The 19754-nt window shown below is 44.1% G+C and overlaps 1 protein-coding gene across 1 annotated transcript in view; it reads left to right on the top strand.

Moving 5' to 3' along the window:
* Positions 1-19754, top strand: part of BEND7 (BEN domain containing 7) — a 76020-nt gene that overhangs the window by 36372 nt on the left and 19894 nt on the right. The window contains exon 6 of the mRNA XM_049777799.1: positions 5710-5935. Within this exon, the coding sequence (XP_049633756.1) occupies positions 5710-5935 (226 nt within the window). The remainder of the gene's footprint in view (positions 1-5709; positions 5936-19754) is intronic.

Genomic DNA, 19754 nt, shown 5'->3' with positions numbered 1-19754 from the left:
GTGGCAGGAAATGGGTACTGGAAAAGGGTGTTGGATATTGTATGACTGAAACTCAATCATGAACTATCCCATGGTGATACAATTAACAATATTATAAATTCAAAAATAAAGGGGCTGAAATAATAGCACAGCAGGTAGGCCATTTGCTTTGCTTATGGCTAACCCAGGTTCGATCTCCGCCATCCCATATGGCCCCCAAGCCTGCCAGGAATAATTTCTGAGCACAGAGCCAGGCGTAACACCTGAGCAACTGCTGGGTGTGGCCCCAAAACCAAAAAATTTAATTTAAAAATCTTTTAAATTTCAAGTGTACTTTAAAGATAAATTGAGGGGGATCTAGTAGAGGCCTTAGAAATATTAGTAAAATGAAATAGAAGTGAACTAGTACAACAGGTAGGGCATTCACTTTGCACACAACTGACCTGGGTTTGATACCCGGCATCCCATATGGTCCCCCACACATATCACCAGGAGTAATTCCTGAGTGCAGGGCTAGAAGTGACCCCTGAACATTGCTGGTTGTGGCAAAAAATAATAAAAAAATAAGTAACATCATTTTTATGGAGAGTTGGAGGTTAAACACCCAATGGTACTTAAGGTTTGCCTATTATCTCTCTGGCCCCCAAGGTTTTTTTCATCATGATTCTTACTAACAAAAGCTGATAATTTAATACAGTCCATTCAGAATTGTCCATAAAAAATCAGCTCTAGTCTTTGAAGAATAACATGAAGAAAAGCAGGACCTAGATCAGGGGTGGTGAACATGCATCTCTCAAGCCACATGCAGCTCCCAGCCAAGATGAATGCGGCTCTTTGCCTCTTATCATGACTTTGTATACTGTGGCTCTTTGCCAAGTTTGGATTTTGTTCTGCTACTTCTGAGGAGGGATCTCTGAGGAGAGATCTCCGAGCGCAGAGTCCTGCCCCCAGGCTGCGTCCTCCCGTCTCCCATCCCTCAGAAACAACTGCATGGGCCAGCGAGCGGGGAACCCGTGTGTCACATGTTGGGTCACATCTTGCCTAACATTAGTTCTTAGTGTAGAGGACGCAGCACACCCTGACCATCACTGCAGGATTTTGACCCTCACTCAAAATGCAAAATGCAATATGTGTTTAATAGATTATTGTTAAAATGATATGCTTTTGTGTGAGTGTTTGTCTGTTTTGGCAGGTCACTGCGTGGTGTGGCTCTCTGACTCTCACAGTTTAAACATTTTGGCTCTTTGTGTCGAACTTGTTTGCCACCCCTGACCTCGATGCATATTTCTTGTACATTATCCAGCAGGCATACACCATTGGCTTCATCTCTTTATCATAAGCTAAGCTAAGGGTAATTGGTCTGTGATCCATGCTGACAGAGCATTAGTGAGATTGGCCCAAGTGGCCCTGGGGATTGGGGTCTATCAAATACTCACTTCCCTGAGTGAAGGGCCCTCTCCAATGGCACTACGAGATCAGGCTTGAGATGCTTCTAGTCTTTTACTCTTTCTTAGCCATGAGCCCTTCAAAATCCAATGGAAGTTAAGACGAGGAAGCAGAAAACATGTAGTAATCTTGCAGGGCTTATTTTATTAAAAAAAAAAAAAAAAAAAGACTGGTGACAACAGAAAAGATAAGTATGATGGAATAATACAGAGAATGTGTCTGACAGAACTCTGGAAAGTCCCAGCATGAGGAGAATTCTTAGGCCCAAAGTTGAGGAACTGGACAAGAGGTCCTGTGTGGACTAGAATGGCTGGTTTGGTGACTGTGACAGATTGGGACAGTATAACAGGAGGGGACAGTATGACTGTAGGGGACAATGGGACAGGAGGGTGAGGTGAGAAGCACAAAACCCTCTTGATGTCTCTCAAGGCCCTTGGTCTTTGTCTGTGGGCACAAGGGAGCCACTGCTGATTCCAGGGGCAGGAGAGTCAGGCCTGGTTGAACTGAAAACTGAGATAATGACACTGTGAAGAGTAGGCTCTAGAGACAGAAACCTGGGAGAGGCTTCTCAACCCATAGGGAAGAGAAAGAGAAAGGACCCTTAATGAGTGACCTACACAGAGGACTTGGTAGTTCCAAGTTTCTGCTTTTTTATTGTTATTGGGGGGGGGGGTTGGGTCACACCCAGCAGCACTTGGGGGTTGCTCTGCACTTAGAAATTGCTCCTGTCAGGTTCGAGGATTATATAAGATACCAGGATTGGAACCAGAGTCCGTCCAGGGTTGGCTGCATGCAAGGCAGATGTTCTACCGCTGTGCTGTTGCTCCGGCCCCTCAAGTTTTTGCAGCCCTGGAGAGCAAGGCTAGAACCAGGCCTTCTTGGCGGGTAGCACCAGGAGCCTGGTGCCTTCTGAGACTGGCTGGGCACCTGGCACACTGGAGGGAGGGCAGAGCTAGAAGTAATGTAGATGGGATGCAGCACATTGAGACTTTTGTGTGTGTGTATGTGTGTGTGTGTGTTTTGGGGGGTCACACCCAGCAGTGCTCAGGGGTTATTCCTGGCTCCACGCTCAAAAATTGCTCCTGGCACGCACAGGGGACCATATGGGATGCCGGGATTTGAACCAATGGCCTCCTGCATGAAAGGCAAATGCCTTACCTCCATGCTATCTCTCCAGCCCCTGCACATTGAGACATTCAAAATTTTCACAGTTTCCCTAGAACTTCCCAGAATGCATAATGCATGACGATCCCTTTTGTTTGTTTTGCTTTGGGACCACACCTGACAGTGTTCAGGGATTATTCTTGTATCTGTGCTCAGGGAATCTCTCCTGTTTGGGGAACCCTATGGGGTGCCAGGGATCAAACCCAGGTTGTCCACATGCCAGACAAGTCCTATCCTCCGTTCTCTGCTTCAGGCCCTGAAAGAAACCCTGAAATACTGTGATTCGTAGAGTCTCTTAAAAAGGGGTTGTCCATGGGGACACCCAGAGAACGGCCCTCGTGGAGCCAGAGACCATGATGGCCTGACTCCACTCAGTGCTTTTCATACTTTGCATTCTAATGACAACCAGCTACCAGCAGTGACTTGTTTGTGATCGATTCTTGATAGACACAATGAGCTCAGGGCAATGTAGAGTGAGTCGGCCTGGGGGCTAAGTGCCTGGGGCACACCTTTGCCCATTACCTATTACCTGGACAACCCAGACTCCCCAATTTAGCACTGATGAAAGTCAGTAGAGCACACACATCCCCCTAAAACGCTTCAGAAAGGTCTCATTATGCAAGGGCATGCAGCAGGTTTCAAGTGCCGAATGAGACTGTCTTTTCTAAAATTAAATTCTTAGTTCTACTAAAATTTGATCAAAGAAAAAACTCGTTGAATAATGACTTCCTGCTGCCTCCTTCCTCTCTGGCCTCAAGGGCTGGTCTGTGTCACACACATGCAATTGGGGGGAAATGTGTTTTCATGTTCTTCAGGGACTGCAGAACGCCCCTTGCATGCAGTCTTTCTTTTTTTCTTTTTCTTTCTTTTCTTTTTTTTTTTTTTTTGAGGGTGGTCACATCCAGCAGCGCTCAGGTTTTACTCCTGGCTCTGTGCTTAGAAATTGCTCCCTGGCAGGCTCTGGGACCATAGGAGATGCTGGGAATGGAACCCAGGTCTGTCCTGGGTCAGCTGCATGCAAGTCAAACACCCTACCACTGTGCTATTTCTCCGGTCCCTTCTTTTTCTCTTACGAATTTATTTTTGCTTGAGGGGTGGCCATACCCAGCAGTGCTCAGGGTTTACTCTTAGCTCTGTGCTCAAGAATCTCTCCTGCTGGTGCCCAGAGGACCATAGGTGGTGCCGAGATTTGAAGTCAGGTTGGCCACATGCAAGCCCTACCCACTGTATATCTCTTTGGTCCTCATATTTGTAGTCTTATTTGCAATTCCATGCCACTCTATACCATGGATTTTTTAAATATAAAAATTACTCTTCATGGCCAGAGAGGTAGCATGGAGGCAAGGCATTTGCCTTTCATGCAGAAGGTCGGTGGTTTGAATCCCGGCATCCCATATGGTCCCCTGAGCCTTCCAGGAGCAATTTCTGAGCCTGGAGCCAGGAGTGACCCCTGAGTGCTGCCGGTGTAACCCAAAAACAAAAAAAAAAAAAAATTACTCTTCAAAAAAAAAAAAAAAAAAAAAAAGAGGGGACATGGAGAGATAGCATGGAGGTAAGGCATTTGCCTTGCATGCAGAAGGACGGTGGTTCGAATCTCGGTCATCCCATATGGTCCCCCAAGCCTGCCAGGAGCAATTTCTGAGTTTAGAGCCAGGAGTAACCCCTGAGCACTGCCAGGTGTGACCCAAAACCAAAAAAAAAAAAAAAAAAATTACTCTACATTGAATTACAAGTTTGCTGTTACTCATCTACACATAGAAACTGAGGTTCAGATGGAACAAGTTACTAGCTTAAAATAAAGACTGAAATGTTCTTTCCCTTTTATAATGTAGTTGGTTGCTGACTCACCCCAGGAGTTTAGATCTGTTTTTCTCTCCTTTTTCTTTAGAATTAAGTTATTTAAGTACTATGGATACAAAATTGTTCATGACTGCATTTCACTTATAGAATGTACACCACCCGTCATCAGTGCACATTTCCCGCCACTAATGTCCCTGTTTTCCCTCCCAAATCACACTCTACCTTCCTCTGTGGTAGGCATTCTCTCTCTCTCTCTCTCTCAGTAAAACTGAGTAGAAAAGGAGAAACACAAATAAATAAAAAGGCTAGGGGCCAAGCGGTCTTAGGTGCATTGGTAAAAAGAAAAAAAAGGACAGAATTAAATATCCAAGCCAAAGCAATAACAGTGGAATCAAGAGACCCAAACCTGAATAATCTAAACTTAAAATGGACCTGTAATACAGGCAGGCTGGGTGGTGGGAGTGTGTGGGGAATGAAATTGGGGAACATTGGTGGAGAGAACTTGACGCTGTTGGTGGAATTGGCCTTGATTCATTTTATGTCTGAAACCCAGCTATGAAGGACTTTGTAAATCACAATGGTTTCAATAAAATGACATTTAAAAAAATTTAAAAAACATGTGAAGAAGGCTCTGAGGTGAATTAAAACCAACTGGGGGTGCTAAGTGATAGCACAGCAGGTAGGACATTTGCCTTGCATGTGGCCAACCAGGGTTCAATCCCCAGCATCCCATACGATATCCTGATCCCTTCCAGGAGTAACTCATGAGCACAGAGCCAGGAATAAGCCCTTAGCACTGCTAAGTGTGCCCCACGCAAAATGATGATCATTCACTCCAAATTCCCAAGTCCTCCATAGCTACATGATTCTATGCTATGCAGCCTTCTCTCAAATGTTTCTACAGACAAGGAAGATTTCTCACTATATGTCTTTCCATGGCTTTTGACAAGACCTAATACTGAAAATAGAACCTCTTTTTTTTTTATGAACTATAAGTCGTCATTGCTTTAATGTGCTTTTAAAACTGTGCCCAACAATAAGATGTAGCCATTTCAGTCACGTGTAATATGTTATCCTCTTTTTTTGGGGGGCCACACCTGGTGGTGCTCAGGGATTACTCCTGACTCTGCACTCAGGGGTCATTCCTGGTGAGCTCGGGGACCATATGGGATACCAGGGATCGAACCTCAGTTGCTAGTGCAAGGCAGACACCCTTGCCACTGTGTTATCGCTCCAGCCCTGATGTGCTTTCTTGTTGCATATGTGCCCAAGATATGTGCATATCTTGCCTTTAATGAACTCTTTCTGTTCTTTTGGTAGCCAGAAGTGCAACTTGCTGAAGGCTTTGATGTGTTCATGCCTAAATCCCAGCTGGACTCTATATTGTCAAACTACACTCGCTCAGGAAGCCTTCTGTTTAGAAAACTGGTGTGTGCATTTTTTGACGATAAGACTTTGGCTAACTCCTTACCCAATGGGAAGAGGAAAAGAGGACTCAATGACAACCGGAAAGGCCTAGACCAGAATATTGTGGGTGCAATCAAAGGTTGGTCTGCATCATTTAATTTTGGGGGGGGCCTTTGTTGAACTTTACCTTCTTCATTCTCGAAAAAGGTAGCATTGGGGTCAACTCATTACAGGCAGAGTTGCTTGATCACTGGCAGTTCACCAACTGACTTGGCCCTGGGGTGTGAGTGCTGTAACTCAGTACCCCAATCATCAGGAGGATTTGGTCTTTCAAGGTGATGATGTTTTGTTTAAAATAGAGATTTTCTTCTTTTGTTAAGGTTCAGTTTGATCTGCCACAGAGCCAAGAAAATGACAATCATGATGTTTTCCTTAAGTGATTTTTTTTAAACAAAGGTATTTTGCTTCTCATTAATTGCTAGGACTTTATCAAAATGTGGTTTCAACTTTAATTTTTCAGTTTGAGTAAAGAATAAAGCTATTCTATTTTAAATTAAAAAATAAAACAGGATCAAAGAGATAGCTCAGAGATTTGGAACACTTTCCTCATTGCCATGCATGACCCCAAGGATGTGCTAGAATTGACCCCTCAGCACCGCTGAGCAGGACCCAAACCAACCCATTATCCCCCAATTCATTGTATTAAATTTTAAAATAGGGCCCGGAGAGATAGCACAGCCGTGTTTGCCTTGCAAGCAGCCGATCCAGGACCAAAGGTGGTTGGTTCGAATCCCGGTGTCCCATATGGTCCCCCGTGCCTGCCAGGAGCTATTTCTGAGCAGACAGCCAGGAGTAACCCCTGAACACTGCTGGGTGTGGCCCAAAAACCAAAAAAAAATAAAATAAAATTTAAAATAAGGGGCCAGAGCAATAGCGCAGTGGTAGCGCATTTGCCTTGCACAAGGCTGACCCAGGACAGATCTCAGTTCAATTCCCAGCATCCCACATGGTCCGCCAAGCCAGGAGCAATTTCTGAGCACATAGCCAGGAGTAACCCCTGAGCATCACAGGACATAGCCCAAACCACCACCACCCCCAAACTAAAATAAAATTAAAAAGTTCTCCAAAGTTTAGAAACTGCTTTATCAGTGTTCCTAGACTATTGGAATCATAAGCGAACCCCTATATGTCCCATCACTTCTGGCCACATCTGTCACCTCTGGTCAGTGATCTAGAGTCACGCAGGTCCACGGACAGTGCTCGAGGGCCTCCTGGCTGGTGCTGGAAGCACTGACAGTCCATGAATGAGCAGGTCTACATTTCTACTTTGTGTCATGTCCTAGAATCATTTATTAATCTTTAAACATTGTTCTCAGGGTGCTTCTAAGTATAATTTTCAACACTGGCAATAGTTAAACGTTATTTTCAAAAATTAAGATAAGTGGGACCAGAGTGATAGCACAGCAGGAAGGGCATTTACTTTGCATGCAGTTGATCCCTGGCATCCTATAGGGTCCCCTGAACCTGCCAGAAGTAATTCGTGAGCCCAGAGCCAGAAGTAACCCCTGAGAACTGCTGGGTGTGACCTCAAAACAAAACAAAAAAAATTAAGACAAGTGAACTAAATACTAAACACAATTATCCAGGAAAGTAAGTTTGGATCAGGCCTTACTGATAGCATCAGATGTTGGCTCAAGGTATATTATTCATTTCTGGCTTTTGTGTCTGTGCTGGTTGACACCTGAATTAGGGGATGGCCCCAAAGAGCCTTCTCCCCCCTGATCCCTGTCAGCCTGCAAAAATGAATCAGTATATTTCATGGTGCTTAAAGGACATGCGGAAATCTACGATGAGCTTTTTACAAAATTATTAGAATTTTCAATGCAATTAGTAAGGGCCAGACACACTTTGTCCCTGACTAAAAGGACATAAACCTTCACTTGCAGGAAATTTTTCTCATTCTCCCACTGAACTTTTTCACCCAAAGTGACAGCTGAATTGTTCTAAGTAAGAAAAGGTACAGCGCTGTCCCGGTCTGTGCCATTTCAGAAAAGAATGACTCAGCCTGCAGTGACACTGCAAACCAGATTACAGCTGTGAAAAATGACCCTCATAGACCTGGGCTCTGCAGAGAGGAGGGTCTGTCTCGGTACCCACAGGCCTTGGGCACCTGCAAACACATACACCTAGCTGGGGGCCTTCACCTGAGCTGTTAAAGACACTGAATGGTAGCCAGGACCTGCCTGGATGATGATGATGTTTTCTTCTTCCTCCTCCTCCTTCATGTCCTCTTCTTCCTCCTTTTCTTCCTTCCTTCTTCCTCCTCCTCCTTCCTTTTTCATCCTCCTTCTTCATCTTTTTCTTTGTTCTTTTTTTAAGGCAGAATGCTAAGATTGTGAAATCATTTGGAAATTAGGGAACCATAAATGACCACATTCCTTCCCAATGACAGAATTTAATAATATACAGTAATGACATATGTCATTACAAATAGAAGCAGAAGTGAGTTTGTTCTGTCCTTTTCAGTCTAAATTATAGACATTCTACAATTGTTTGAGAAAATCTCTTAGAAACAGAAGAAAACATGCCTGAATTTTTCCCCTATCCTCTTTAGGAAGATTTTAAAAATGGCTATGGAGGGGAGAGAGAGAGGGGGGGGAGAGAGAGGAGAGAGAAAGAAGAGAGAGGGGAGAGAGAGGGGAGAGAGAGAGGAGAGAGAAGGGAGAAAGAGAAGAGAGAGGGGAGAGATGAGAGAGGAGAGAGAGAGAGAAGAGAGGGAAGAGAGAGGAGAGAGGGGAGAGGAGAGAGAGGAGAGAGAGAGAAGAGAGAGAGGAGAGAGAGCTCTCATCAGCTGCAGTGTATGTTTTTTTTGGGGGGAGCACACCCAGTCTGCTCAGTGCTTAATACTGGCTTTGCACTCAGGAATCACACCTGGCTGGCTTTGGGGACCACATGGGATGCTGGGGATCGAACCGAGGTTGGCCAGGTGCAAGGCAAACTTCCTCCCACTGTGTTATCTCCAGCTCCTGAATTGTATGGTTTATATGCAGGAATCCAGATTCATCCCTGCAGTCACACTGCAGCCTCTGAGCACAGAACCAGGAGTAGCCTGAGTACCACTAGCTGTGGCCTAAAACCAGAAATAAATAAATAAATGAGGTCTTAGACTTCTGCTCCTACTAAACTAATAAAGCAGAATTATCACAAGAGCTTAAATCTTCCCTATGCTTTTCTTTTCTATTAGAACAACGAAGGAAAAGACAAGCAGACAAATCCAAGCAGCTAGTGAGATAGTACAGAGGGGAAATCTGTTGACTTATATGTGGCTGATCTGAGTTGGATCCCTGGGACACCTTAGGGTCCCCTGAGCGCAGAGCCAGGAGTAATCCCCAAGCACTACTACCAGATATGGCAAAAAAAAATAAATAAATAATAAATAAATCGTGAAAACAAAACACAGAAATCCTTCCAGAAGCCACCAGTGGTCCAAGTATCTACTATATTCATTTGTATCCTGGCATTGTTTGTTCACTGACAGAGTTGACTCACTTTCATTTTTCCCCTGGTTATAAAATAGCATATACTCATAAAACAGACTCAAGCCATTCAGAAATCTACTGAAGCTAAAACTCCGGGAATCCCATTGCTCAGAAGTTCCTCTGTCCCTTCCGACCTTTCATTTCAAAGCGTGAACCTTCTGTCTGCTCTTTGTAGCCAACTCTTGCCTGACATAACACTGAGGGTAACTCTGCATGTCTGCGAGTTCTGTCCACCATACAAATTCACTGATGCAATTTGGGTGAATGACTAGACTTAGACTTTTAATTTCTCAATCTAACAGTGTCCCAGTGATGAGTCTATTACTAGACCTGCCTGCCTCCTGTGCTCTTGATTAGAAACACTTAATAACCAAGTCTTCGGAACTTCTACCAGTTAGCAAAATGCCAACTAAGGCAAAGAGAAGAAACCAGGATGCAATAGACATTTAGACTCATTTAATTCCCCTCAAGCACTTTTTGTTGTTGTTGTTGTTGTTGTTGTTCTTGTTGTTAGTGGTGGTGGTGTGGTGGTGGTGGTGGTTTGTTCAGGACCATACTTGGAGGAAGTGCTAAGGGCTGGCAGGGTAGGGGGATTCTCCCTTCTATGTGCTTTATGGTCCTGGGTCTAGCAGGCTCAGGGAACTATATGGGATGCCAGGGGTTGAACCTGGTTGGCCATGTGCAAGGCAAATGCCCTACCCACTGTGCTATCTCTTCAGCTACTGTATTTCATATATTTTACTTTCACAAACTCCAAGTGGATCAATCCACATAATATAAAGTGGTTTTCAGAAGGAGCTATTAATTGATGGTCTTATCAAATAACTCTGCCTAGTTTTTCTTGCTGTTGAGAAGTATAACAAGGGAAATTTCTCGAGCTCAAGTTTGCTGACCCTTTGTCATCTGGAAAAGTAATACAATGCGTTTTTTTCCCCCTATATCATGGTATTACTCTTGCGATCACATACTTTGAAAAGACTTTGCAAATATTGAGTCACGTTTACTCTGTCTTTTTTGGAATTCTGCATCAATATTAGATTAAGTTGAAATGCTCTGTAACTTTAGAAAATATGGAGATTAGCCCCATTGTTCTGTAAATCTTAGATGTACAAATAACAGCTGGTTGATCAGTACAGTAATGGGAAAACAGATGAATGAAAATCTGTGAAATGCATATAAGGAGGAACAGTAATAGGCTGAAAAGAACACTGGTGGAATTATCAAAAAATCTCCTATTAATAGTTAATATTCTCTCTGAATGTATCTTAAAAATAAAGTGGAAACCTCCTTATACATAGAGATTTTTTTTTCATATATTCTGATGTTTGTTGTGGCTAGTGCTGAGGGTAATTCATTGATGAGTATGATTAAAGTACTGGTGAGGAGCTCTTTTATTCATTTATGGAATTTTTAACTTTGTATAGGAGCAACTTAAGATCTTATGATATGATGGAGTCTTGGTTTTTTTTTTATTTTTTATTTTTGGGCCACACCTGGTAACGCTCAGGGGTTACTCCTGGCTATGCGCTCAGAAGTCGCTCCTGGCTTGGGGGACCATATGGGACGCTGGGGAATTGAACCGTGGTTCGTCCTAGGCTAGCGCTGGCAAGGCAGGCACCTTACCTCTAGCGCCACCGAGCCGACCCCGGAATCTTGAGTTGTAATGTTGAGGACTGTTCTCATCTTGGACTTGTTTATGGCCAGGGCCCAATGGTCATTTCCAAGTGGGCTGCTTTTATTTTTATGTCCACCTGTCAAATCTCCCTGCTCTTTGGCATGGCCTACCAGTGGGACACAGTTTCTTGCAGTGAAAGTTAGCTAAATATTGATATCATCATCCACTATCTGAATTCTTCAGAAAAAAAAAAACTATTTAAAAAAATTAATTCTGCTCCCTAGCAATGAATTAAGGCTGATAACGATTAAACTATCCCTGATTCTTGCATTCTCTCCTATCAGAGGGGAATACACACACTTCTCAGGTCTGAGGGGTGATCAGTGGCTCTTATTTACTCCAAAGGTGGGACACCCTGACCTAGACATCCACAGGGATTTGAACTTTCCGGTGTGTGGGTGGGTGAGGAAGTTACAGTTCCAGGCTCATGGTTGTAGGCTGATCTTTTCTGTTTCCTTTCAGTTTGGGTTTTGAGTTGGGGTCTCAATTGCTTAGGGCTGACTTCTGGTTCTGCTCTCAAAAACCACTCCTGGGAGTGCTCAGGGGAATGAAAGTAAGGCCAGGCAGGGAATCCAGTTTGTCTTTGTGTGAAGCAAGCACCCTACCCACTGTGCTATCACTCTGGCCCCAGGTTCTCCAACCTTCACTTGGCTTCCAACAAAGTCTCTCTACATGGGACATTGCCTTTACCTAAATTCCTCTGAAAAAAAAGTCCCCCAGTCTCTCATTTTATTTCAGAAACTCTAGAGAGGATCTCTGCCTTTGGAGAGTCTATTTGTTTAGTTTTGTGTTGCTTTTTTGGTCACAACTCGGCAGAGCTCAGGGGTTACTCCTGGGTCTGTGCTCAGAAATCGCTCCTGGCAGGCACGAGGAACCATATAGGATGCAGGGATTCAAACCACCATCTGTCTTGAATCAGCTGCTTGCAAGGCAAATGCCCTACTGCTGTGCTATCTCTCCGGCCCTATTTTCTTTTTCTTTCTTTTTTTTTTTTTTTTTCAACTGAACAGATTCATTCATTTCCTTGAGATTCAACCAAGAAAGGGACATCACTCTTCTCTTTGATCTGACACTCAGTCATCATGGCTTTGGGTGGAACTTAACCTCTAATTTATGATTTATGCTATTTCATATCAACTTCTAGAAGTTCCCAGAACTCCCTATAAGAACCAAGCTGAACCGTCACTTTTCACTCTCCTTAGCCTCACTGACTTCTGTTTACAAAGGAGGGAGCTGAGGCCGCACACATTAAGTAAATTTATTCCCTGCCTTCAGCCCATCAGGCTTGGCCTCTCCTCTTCCTGCAAAGCTGTCCCTCTGGTCCTCATCCATGATCTCTGCCATGATCCACACATTTTTCTTTCCAGGGAGAGTGCTTGAAAAGAAAAGACTCCCAACTTTCCAATTCCCTGCAATTTTACAATTTGTTTAGAAGTTCGACTAGTGGGCCAGAGCGATTGCATAGCAGTAGGTCATTTGTCTTGCATGCTGCCAACCCAGGATGGACCCGGGTTCAATCCCAGCATCCCATATGGTCCCCCAAGCCTTCTCGGAGTGCTTTCTGAGCACAGAACCAGGAGTAACTCCTGAGCACTGCCGGATGTGGGTCAAAAACAAAAACACAAACAAAAGTTCTAGGAAGCAGCCCATGCTAATTATTTTAGTGGCTGTGTATGCAAAAGAGAGAATGGACTTGATTCCTAGCACCACATATGGTCCCCTGAGCACTGCCAAAGAATGATCTCTGAGCACAGAGCTTTGAGCAGTAACAGGTATAAACCAAAATCCAGAATCATCATCATCATTGTTGTCATCATTTCAGCAGAAAAACAGGTGTTTTGAACTATCCCAGGCAGCCCCACAATGCCACTCATCTAAGTACCAGTCAAATACAAAACGGAAAGAAAGCAAGATGGAGGAAATCAGGTGATCGATTTCTCATCAGTGAAAAAGGAAGTTCCTTAACTTTCAAAACCCAGCCCCTCTGCACTGGGTATGTAGCTAGTAAGAAGAGAACCACCCAACTTCTCTATTTTAAGTTGGAAAAGAGTACCTGAAATTGGACAAGGAGGACTGCAAGTCAGAAATGAGAAGGCCCAGCAGTTAGAGATGAGAAGCATCATAGATGTTGTCCATCCAAAACATCAAAGGTGATCTGATCAGAAAACCAAATTTATATCTGTTGGGGTCCCTGGGAGCATTGATCATAGTTGAACACTAGGAAACCAGCTCTACAATATTCAAAGAATCATTTTTTCATCCTTTCACTCCTTCCAGAGAGTACATTATTTTTCATAAAGTAAATATTAGAGAAAGCCAGAGCAATAGTACAAGGCTAGGGCACTTGCCTTCCACACAGCCCACCTGGGTTTGATCCCTGAGACCCTACAGGGTCTTCTGAGCCCAATAGGAGAGTTCCCTGAGCACAGCCAGAACTGAACCCTGAGCACCAGCAGCTGTGACCTCAAACCAAACCCATATGAGAGTAAATATTTGGAAAAATAATAGAATCTACAGGCAGGCTAAGGAGGCCATTTCTGAGTTACACAATCTCAGGCCTTCTTAGTATATTAGTACACATATCCATGCATGTATGTTTGGTAGTTGTTGATTTGTATTTTTTTTTTTTTGTTTTGTGGAACCATACTCAATGGTATGCAGGGTCTGCTGCCAGCCAGAGGTCAACTTGGGAAACCATGTGGTACCCACTTTTGTGGGTCTTTCTTCTAAAGCCTGCATGCACAGCAGATGTTCCAGCGTAGGTGTTGATCCCCTACCATTTTTTTTTAACATTGCCATGATATCAATTTGGTACTACTGAAAGAAAACATCAAAGAAAACCCTTAGAGAAGTTTTTATCATCAGCCTCAAAATGGAAGCCCCAAATTTTCCCTTTCCCCTAGGTAATGGGCGATTAGCACCTTTCAAACAAGTCAGAAAATCCTGCCTCAGAGGCACTGCCCTGTCCATGGGCTCAGCATCGCCACCTGAGGACCCCCAGAGATAGGGAGGGACAGTCCGGAGTAATAGTCCTTTCTCCGAGCTTCTTTACAGGAAGAACAGACCAACCTGGCCCAGTGCCCACTATGGGGACCTAAGGACTCTCTGTCTCTCTGTCCCTGCGATTTTATTTGACCTCCTTCTCAGTTCCTAATCTATAAAAAATGAAGGTCTTTCCAATAAAGTTCCTAGAAATCTCTGATTTGGGAAACGTTTCTTTTTTGCCAGAGTGGGTAAAACAGCCAGTAGATAGTACATCACCACTACCTCAAAGCTTGTTATTTATTACCTGAGGGTAGTGGTTTACTTTGACATGCAGCAAATGCGTTCCATGCAAATGCGTTTTGCAGAGCCTGCCCGAGTGCTGTTATTTCTCAATAGTTGTATTATGAATGAGCCTCTCTGTGGGCTTTTTTAAGTGGAAGTAAATTAAAACTGAACTTTGTTTAATTTGAGAAAACCCTCAAAAGGCATTTTCACTTTAGGCAGGGCCATCGAAGCCAAGGCTGAATAAAGGCATTGAGAATCGCCTGTTTTCTCCTCTGCCCATCACTCACCCTAGACTTTCAGAACCCTGATTCAACAAGACTGTTAAAAGCTCCAAGGCCCACTAATGAAAGGAATGCAGATTTACACTTCTCTGCCACTCTGGATCGTGAGCTGGTACATTTTCTTCCAAACCAGTCTGAGATAGGTTGGCTTGGTCAAGTTTTAAACTCTTCATTTCAGTTCTGACATTCCCAGATTCAGTCATTGTAGTCTGAATATTTAGAAGTAAGACTTGAGGGACCAGAGTGATAGCACAGCGGTAGGGTGTTTGCCTTGCACAAGGCCGACCTGGGACACACCTGGGTTCCATCACTGGCATCCCATATGGTCCCCCAAGCCTGCAAGGAGCTATTTCTGAGCACAAAGCCAAGAGTAACTCCTGAGCACTGCCAGGTGTGGCCCAAAAGCCAAAAAAAAAAAAAAAGAAAGAAAAGAAAAGATGTAAGCCTTGAGTGTTAAATTTTCATATACACGTGTGGGTTTTGGTTAACTCTATAAAACAGTCACTGTCTTGGGCATTTTTTCATTACAGTCTGTCCCACTCTAAGGTCAGCACTAAGGGATAAAGGAGTAGGTGCTGCTATGGTCAGCTTTGACTCTGTGTGGCCTCCAGACAGCCCTGCAGTGTTCTGCAGCCATGAGTTAGCAGGATAGTGCACTGGTCAGCTCCTCTGCACACCAGCTGTCCTCAGCCTTGGACACCAACTCATCTGGGGAAACTTGTGCAGGATTCTTTCCCATTGAAACTGAGGAGCGGGAGGCACATGTGAAATCCAAGGTTAGAGATCTGAGGAGAGAGACAAGACTCCTAAGTTTGCTCCCAAAGCTTGTGGTTTTCTCCTTATGGCCTCCTAGAAACTACTTTGGATTTCTATGGCACCATGGAAGTTTCTGTTGGGAACTCCAGCAGGTGGATTCAAGTCACAGAATATAAAAATATTTAGCTTCGGGGCCCGGAGAGATAGCACAATGGCATTTGCCTTGCAAGCAGCTGATCCAGGACCAAAGGTGGTTGGTTTGAATCCTGGTGTCCCATATGGCCCCCCGTGCCTGCCAGGAGCTATTTCTGAGCAGACAGCCAGGAGTAACTTCCGAGTATCGCCGGGTGTGGCCCAAAAACCAAAAAAAAAAAAAAAATTAGCTTCGAGGCTGGAGCAGTGGCGCAGCGGTAAGGCATTTGCCCTTACACGCGGCTGACCTAGGACAAATTGGGGTTCAAGCCCCCGGGATTCAATCCATATGGTCCCCCAAGCCAGGAGCGATTTCAGAGCACATAGCTAAGAGTAACCCCCGAGTGTCACTGGGTGTGTGCCCCCAAAACAAAGATATTTAGTTTCATCCAACATTGCCAAATGGTTCTCTAAGAGTTATATACCCACCAGCTTCATGTGAGAAATCCTATTTTTTTTTCATCCTTGCCAACATCCCATGCTAACAAACTTTGAATTTGGATTGGGGTGATGCTCTCAACATACTAATGAGATTGAGCATCATTTCATATGATTCTTCGGATTTTATTTTCCTCTGAAAATTTCCATCCATCTCCTATTTTTTTTTTCCATCAGGTTGTGGTTTTATTGCCTTACATGAATTCTTTTGTCAGTTATATGTTACACATTTTTTCCTTGCTTTCCAACTTGTGAAACTTTGCTTATGCTATCATTTATCATGCCAGTGTTTTGATTTAGCAGTCAAATTTCTTTGTGCTTTGTCGAGTATCCATGTTATTTTCATTTTCATTACTTTATCTAAACACCATGGTCTACATTGCAGCTCATAATACAGTTGTTTTTGGCATTCCATGGTGGGACACCATGTTACACCAGTGTAGCATCCTCTCTACCATTTTCCCCAGATTCCTATCCACCCCCAAACCTCCCCCCTTAGCAGGCACAAAATAATTGACTTTATGTTGCTTATTTATAGCCAAGTGGTAATGGAGTTATTGGGGGGGGGGGGAACATCAGCAAAAGAAAATTTGTGAAAATCATTGTATCTCACACTTGTCTAAAGGTTTGCTAGCCTGTTTCTTCCTAGTTGATCGTTTTGTGTTATTGATTTTGTTTGTAGACCTTAGGTAGCTTCTATGCTAGTTTAATACCTTATTTGGTGGGTTCCTACTGGTGTGTCAGTATTGAAAATGTTTAAGGTGGGCCCGGAGAGATAGCACAGCGGCGTTTGCCTTGCAAGCAGCCAATCCAGGACCAAAGGTGGTTGGTTCGAATCCCGGTGTCCCAAATGGTCCCCCGTGCCTGCCAGAGCTATTTCTGAGCAGACAGCCAGGAGTAACCCCTGAGCACTGCCGGGTGTGGCCCCCCCAAAAAAAATGTTGAAGGTGGGGCTGGCGAGGTGTCGCTAGAGGTAAGGTGTCTGCCTTGCAAGTGCTAGCCAAGGAAAGATCGAGACCCCGGTTCGATTCCCCAGCATCCCATATGGTCCCCCCCCAAGCCAGGGGCAATTTCTGAGCACTTAGCCAGGAGTAACCCCTGAGCATCAAACAAGTGTGGCCCAAAAAAAAAACAAAAAAAAAATGTTGGAGGTGTTATGTTGCCCCACATGCAGTCATTTGCTCCAGGAATATAAGTTCTCTGGTTATCATAGCAATAGCTATGGGGCATGTCTGTGTCTTTCAGAATTTCTAGAATTATGAGAAGGCAGTGAGATGCTGCCCACATTCACTCCAATAAGACCCCAGAGTTCTCAGCCAAAATGCTGGCATAGTTGGAGTTTTAGTCTGTTAGGCATCTCTGCGGAGATCAGTGGCAAAGCAGTGAAGTTGGGTCATTGGTGTGGCAGTGATTGTGGGTCATGGTATTACTGCTGAGGCTTCAGCAGGGCAAGAACTTGGTGTATCCCTTCTCTCAAGAGTGCCCCAGTTTTCAGCTGCAAGGCTGGTGTACCCGCGATATTTTACAGCTTGGCTTACATCTGGAGCTTGCTGATGCGTGGACATGATGGAGGCTGTGGGACATATCTTTAAAGGTTCATTTAAAGAAATTCTTCCTTCTTTGATAATATAATGGCATCATTTTTTTAAAAACAGTTTCAAATTATTATCTTTTTTTTTTTTTGGGTTTTTGGGTCACACCTGGCAGCGCTCAGGGGTTACTCCTGGCTCTACGCTCAGAAATCGCTCCTGGCAGGCTCGGGGGACCAATGAAATGCTGGGATTTGAACCACTGACCACCTGCATGCCAGGCAAACGCCTTACCTCCATGCTATCTCTCCAGCCCTGATCATGCTTAATATCTTAAGGTCGCGTACTACTTCTACTTTGCACTTTCTGATTTCAGTGTCATATTCAAGTTCAGTTGTCAATGATTCTGGATGAGGGTCTGTCTGTTTTCTTTCTGGCATTGGCCAGGAAATGTCTTTATCCTACCCTCATTGTGAAGTGATGGGGAGTTTGTTGGCTGGGTAATTTACTCTAGATTGAGGCGTGTTAATTCAGAGGAATTTGACAAGATTGTGCCTTTTAGATTTGGCCACTGTTACCAAGTTGCTGCTGTCATTCTCTTGTTCTTTGGTACATCATGTTGCCTTAAGATCTCTGTCACACAGGGACCAGAGCAGTGGCACAAGTGGTAGGGCATTTGCCTTGCATGCGCTAACCTAGGACAGATCACAATTCTATCCCCCAGCATCCCATATGGTGCCCAAGCCAGGAGCAATTTCTGAGCACGTAAGCGTCACTAGGTGTGGCCCATAAAGCAAAAAAAAAAAAGATCTCTGTCACTTTGGAGGGTCTGGAGAGATAGTATAGTAGGTAGGGTACTTGCCTTGCAGTCAACCAAACTGGGGTTTGATCCACTTGAATGCAGAGCCAGAAGAAATTCCTGAGTATTGCCAAGTGTGACCCCAAAACTCACAAAAGAAATATTGAAAAATGAATCTTTTGGGCCAGAATAATAGAACAATGGGAAGGGCACTTGCCTTGCATTCAGCCCACCCAAGTTTGATCCCTGACACCCAACATGGTCCCCTTAGTCAGCCAGGAGTGATTACTGAATGCAGAGCCAGGAGTAAACCCTTAGCATGTGTGGGCCAACAGCAAAAAAAATTTTAATTAAAAAATAAAAATATGTGACTTTGGGCTACTCTAGTTCCCAATTATAAGTCTAGGCATAGACTTATTTTACCAGTCTAGTTGGGACTTAAGCTTCCTAAAACCAACAGTATATGACTTCCCAGTTCTGGAAGATTTCATCTACTATCTCTCCAGTTTTTTTGTTTTTTTTTTGTTTGTTTGTTTGTTTTGGTTTTTGGGCCACACCCGGTGACGCTCAGGGGTTACTCCTGGCTATGCGCTCAGAAGTCGCTCCTGGCTTGGGGGACCATATGGGACACCGGGGATCGAACCACGGTCCGTCCTAGGCTAGCGCTGGCAAGGCAGACACCTTACCTCTAGCGCCACCGCCCGGCCCCCTATCTCTCCAGTTTTCTCCTTTGCTCCAATCTCCATTCTCCCTGGGAATCATCTGTTAGTGTCTCCTGGTCCTTTTCATTCATTCCTCCATGTTTCTTCATTTTCTCTTGCTCCCATCACTTCTCCCTGTGCTCAATTCTGAGTAATTCTTCAGCTCTTTAATCAGTGGCATTAGGGTATTGATAGCCTATTCTTAGGATGTTAAGTTTCCTATGACACCGTTTCTTTTTGTAAGAGCCTTTTGGTTCTTTGGAACTCAGCCTTCTGTGCTTAATGCTTTCAGTCCTCTGATATGATTCGTCATTTTCAATAATTTATTTCCCACCCTGTTAACAAGTTAATGAGTGCCTAGTCCTTGATTTTTGGAGGATGACTCTTGTCCTGTGGTGGATTTTTGTCCTGTAGGCCCACCTGTCCTGGGCCGTGTTTCCTGTATGTTTGCCATGGAGAAGCCAGTATTCCAGGCAGGAGAATCTCCCTTCAAAGGGGTTCTGCATTTCCTTCTATCTAGAGCCCATTCATGAGGACAAGAATTCTCAATAACACAGAGAGTATCATTTCAGCATCTAGAGTTTTCTATTAAAACTCCTTTCCTCCCTCCAACACTGGACAAGGCTACCTGCATCTCTTTGAGTCTCTGCTTTGCCACCACCCTCACCCCACCCCATCCCCTGCTTCCATTCAAACTCTTCGTTCAGTTCCAAGGCTTTTTTATTTCCTTTTTATTTTTTTTTTTATACGAAAGGACCTCTTCACTTTTGCTCAGGGG

This window comes from Suncus etruscus, chromosome 7 (genome assembly GCF_024139225.1).
Source record: "Suncus etruscus isolate mSunEtr1 chromosome 7, mSunEtr1.pri.cur, whole genome shotgun sequence".
In the NCBI taxonomy this organism is placed as follows: domain Eukaryota; kingdom Metazoa; phylum Chordata; class Mammalia; order Eulipotyphla; family Soricidae; genus Suncus; species Suncus etruscus.
This window is presented reverse-complemented; position numbering and strand designations above follow the sequence as displayed.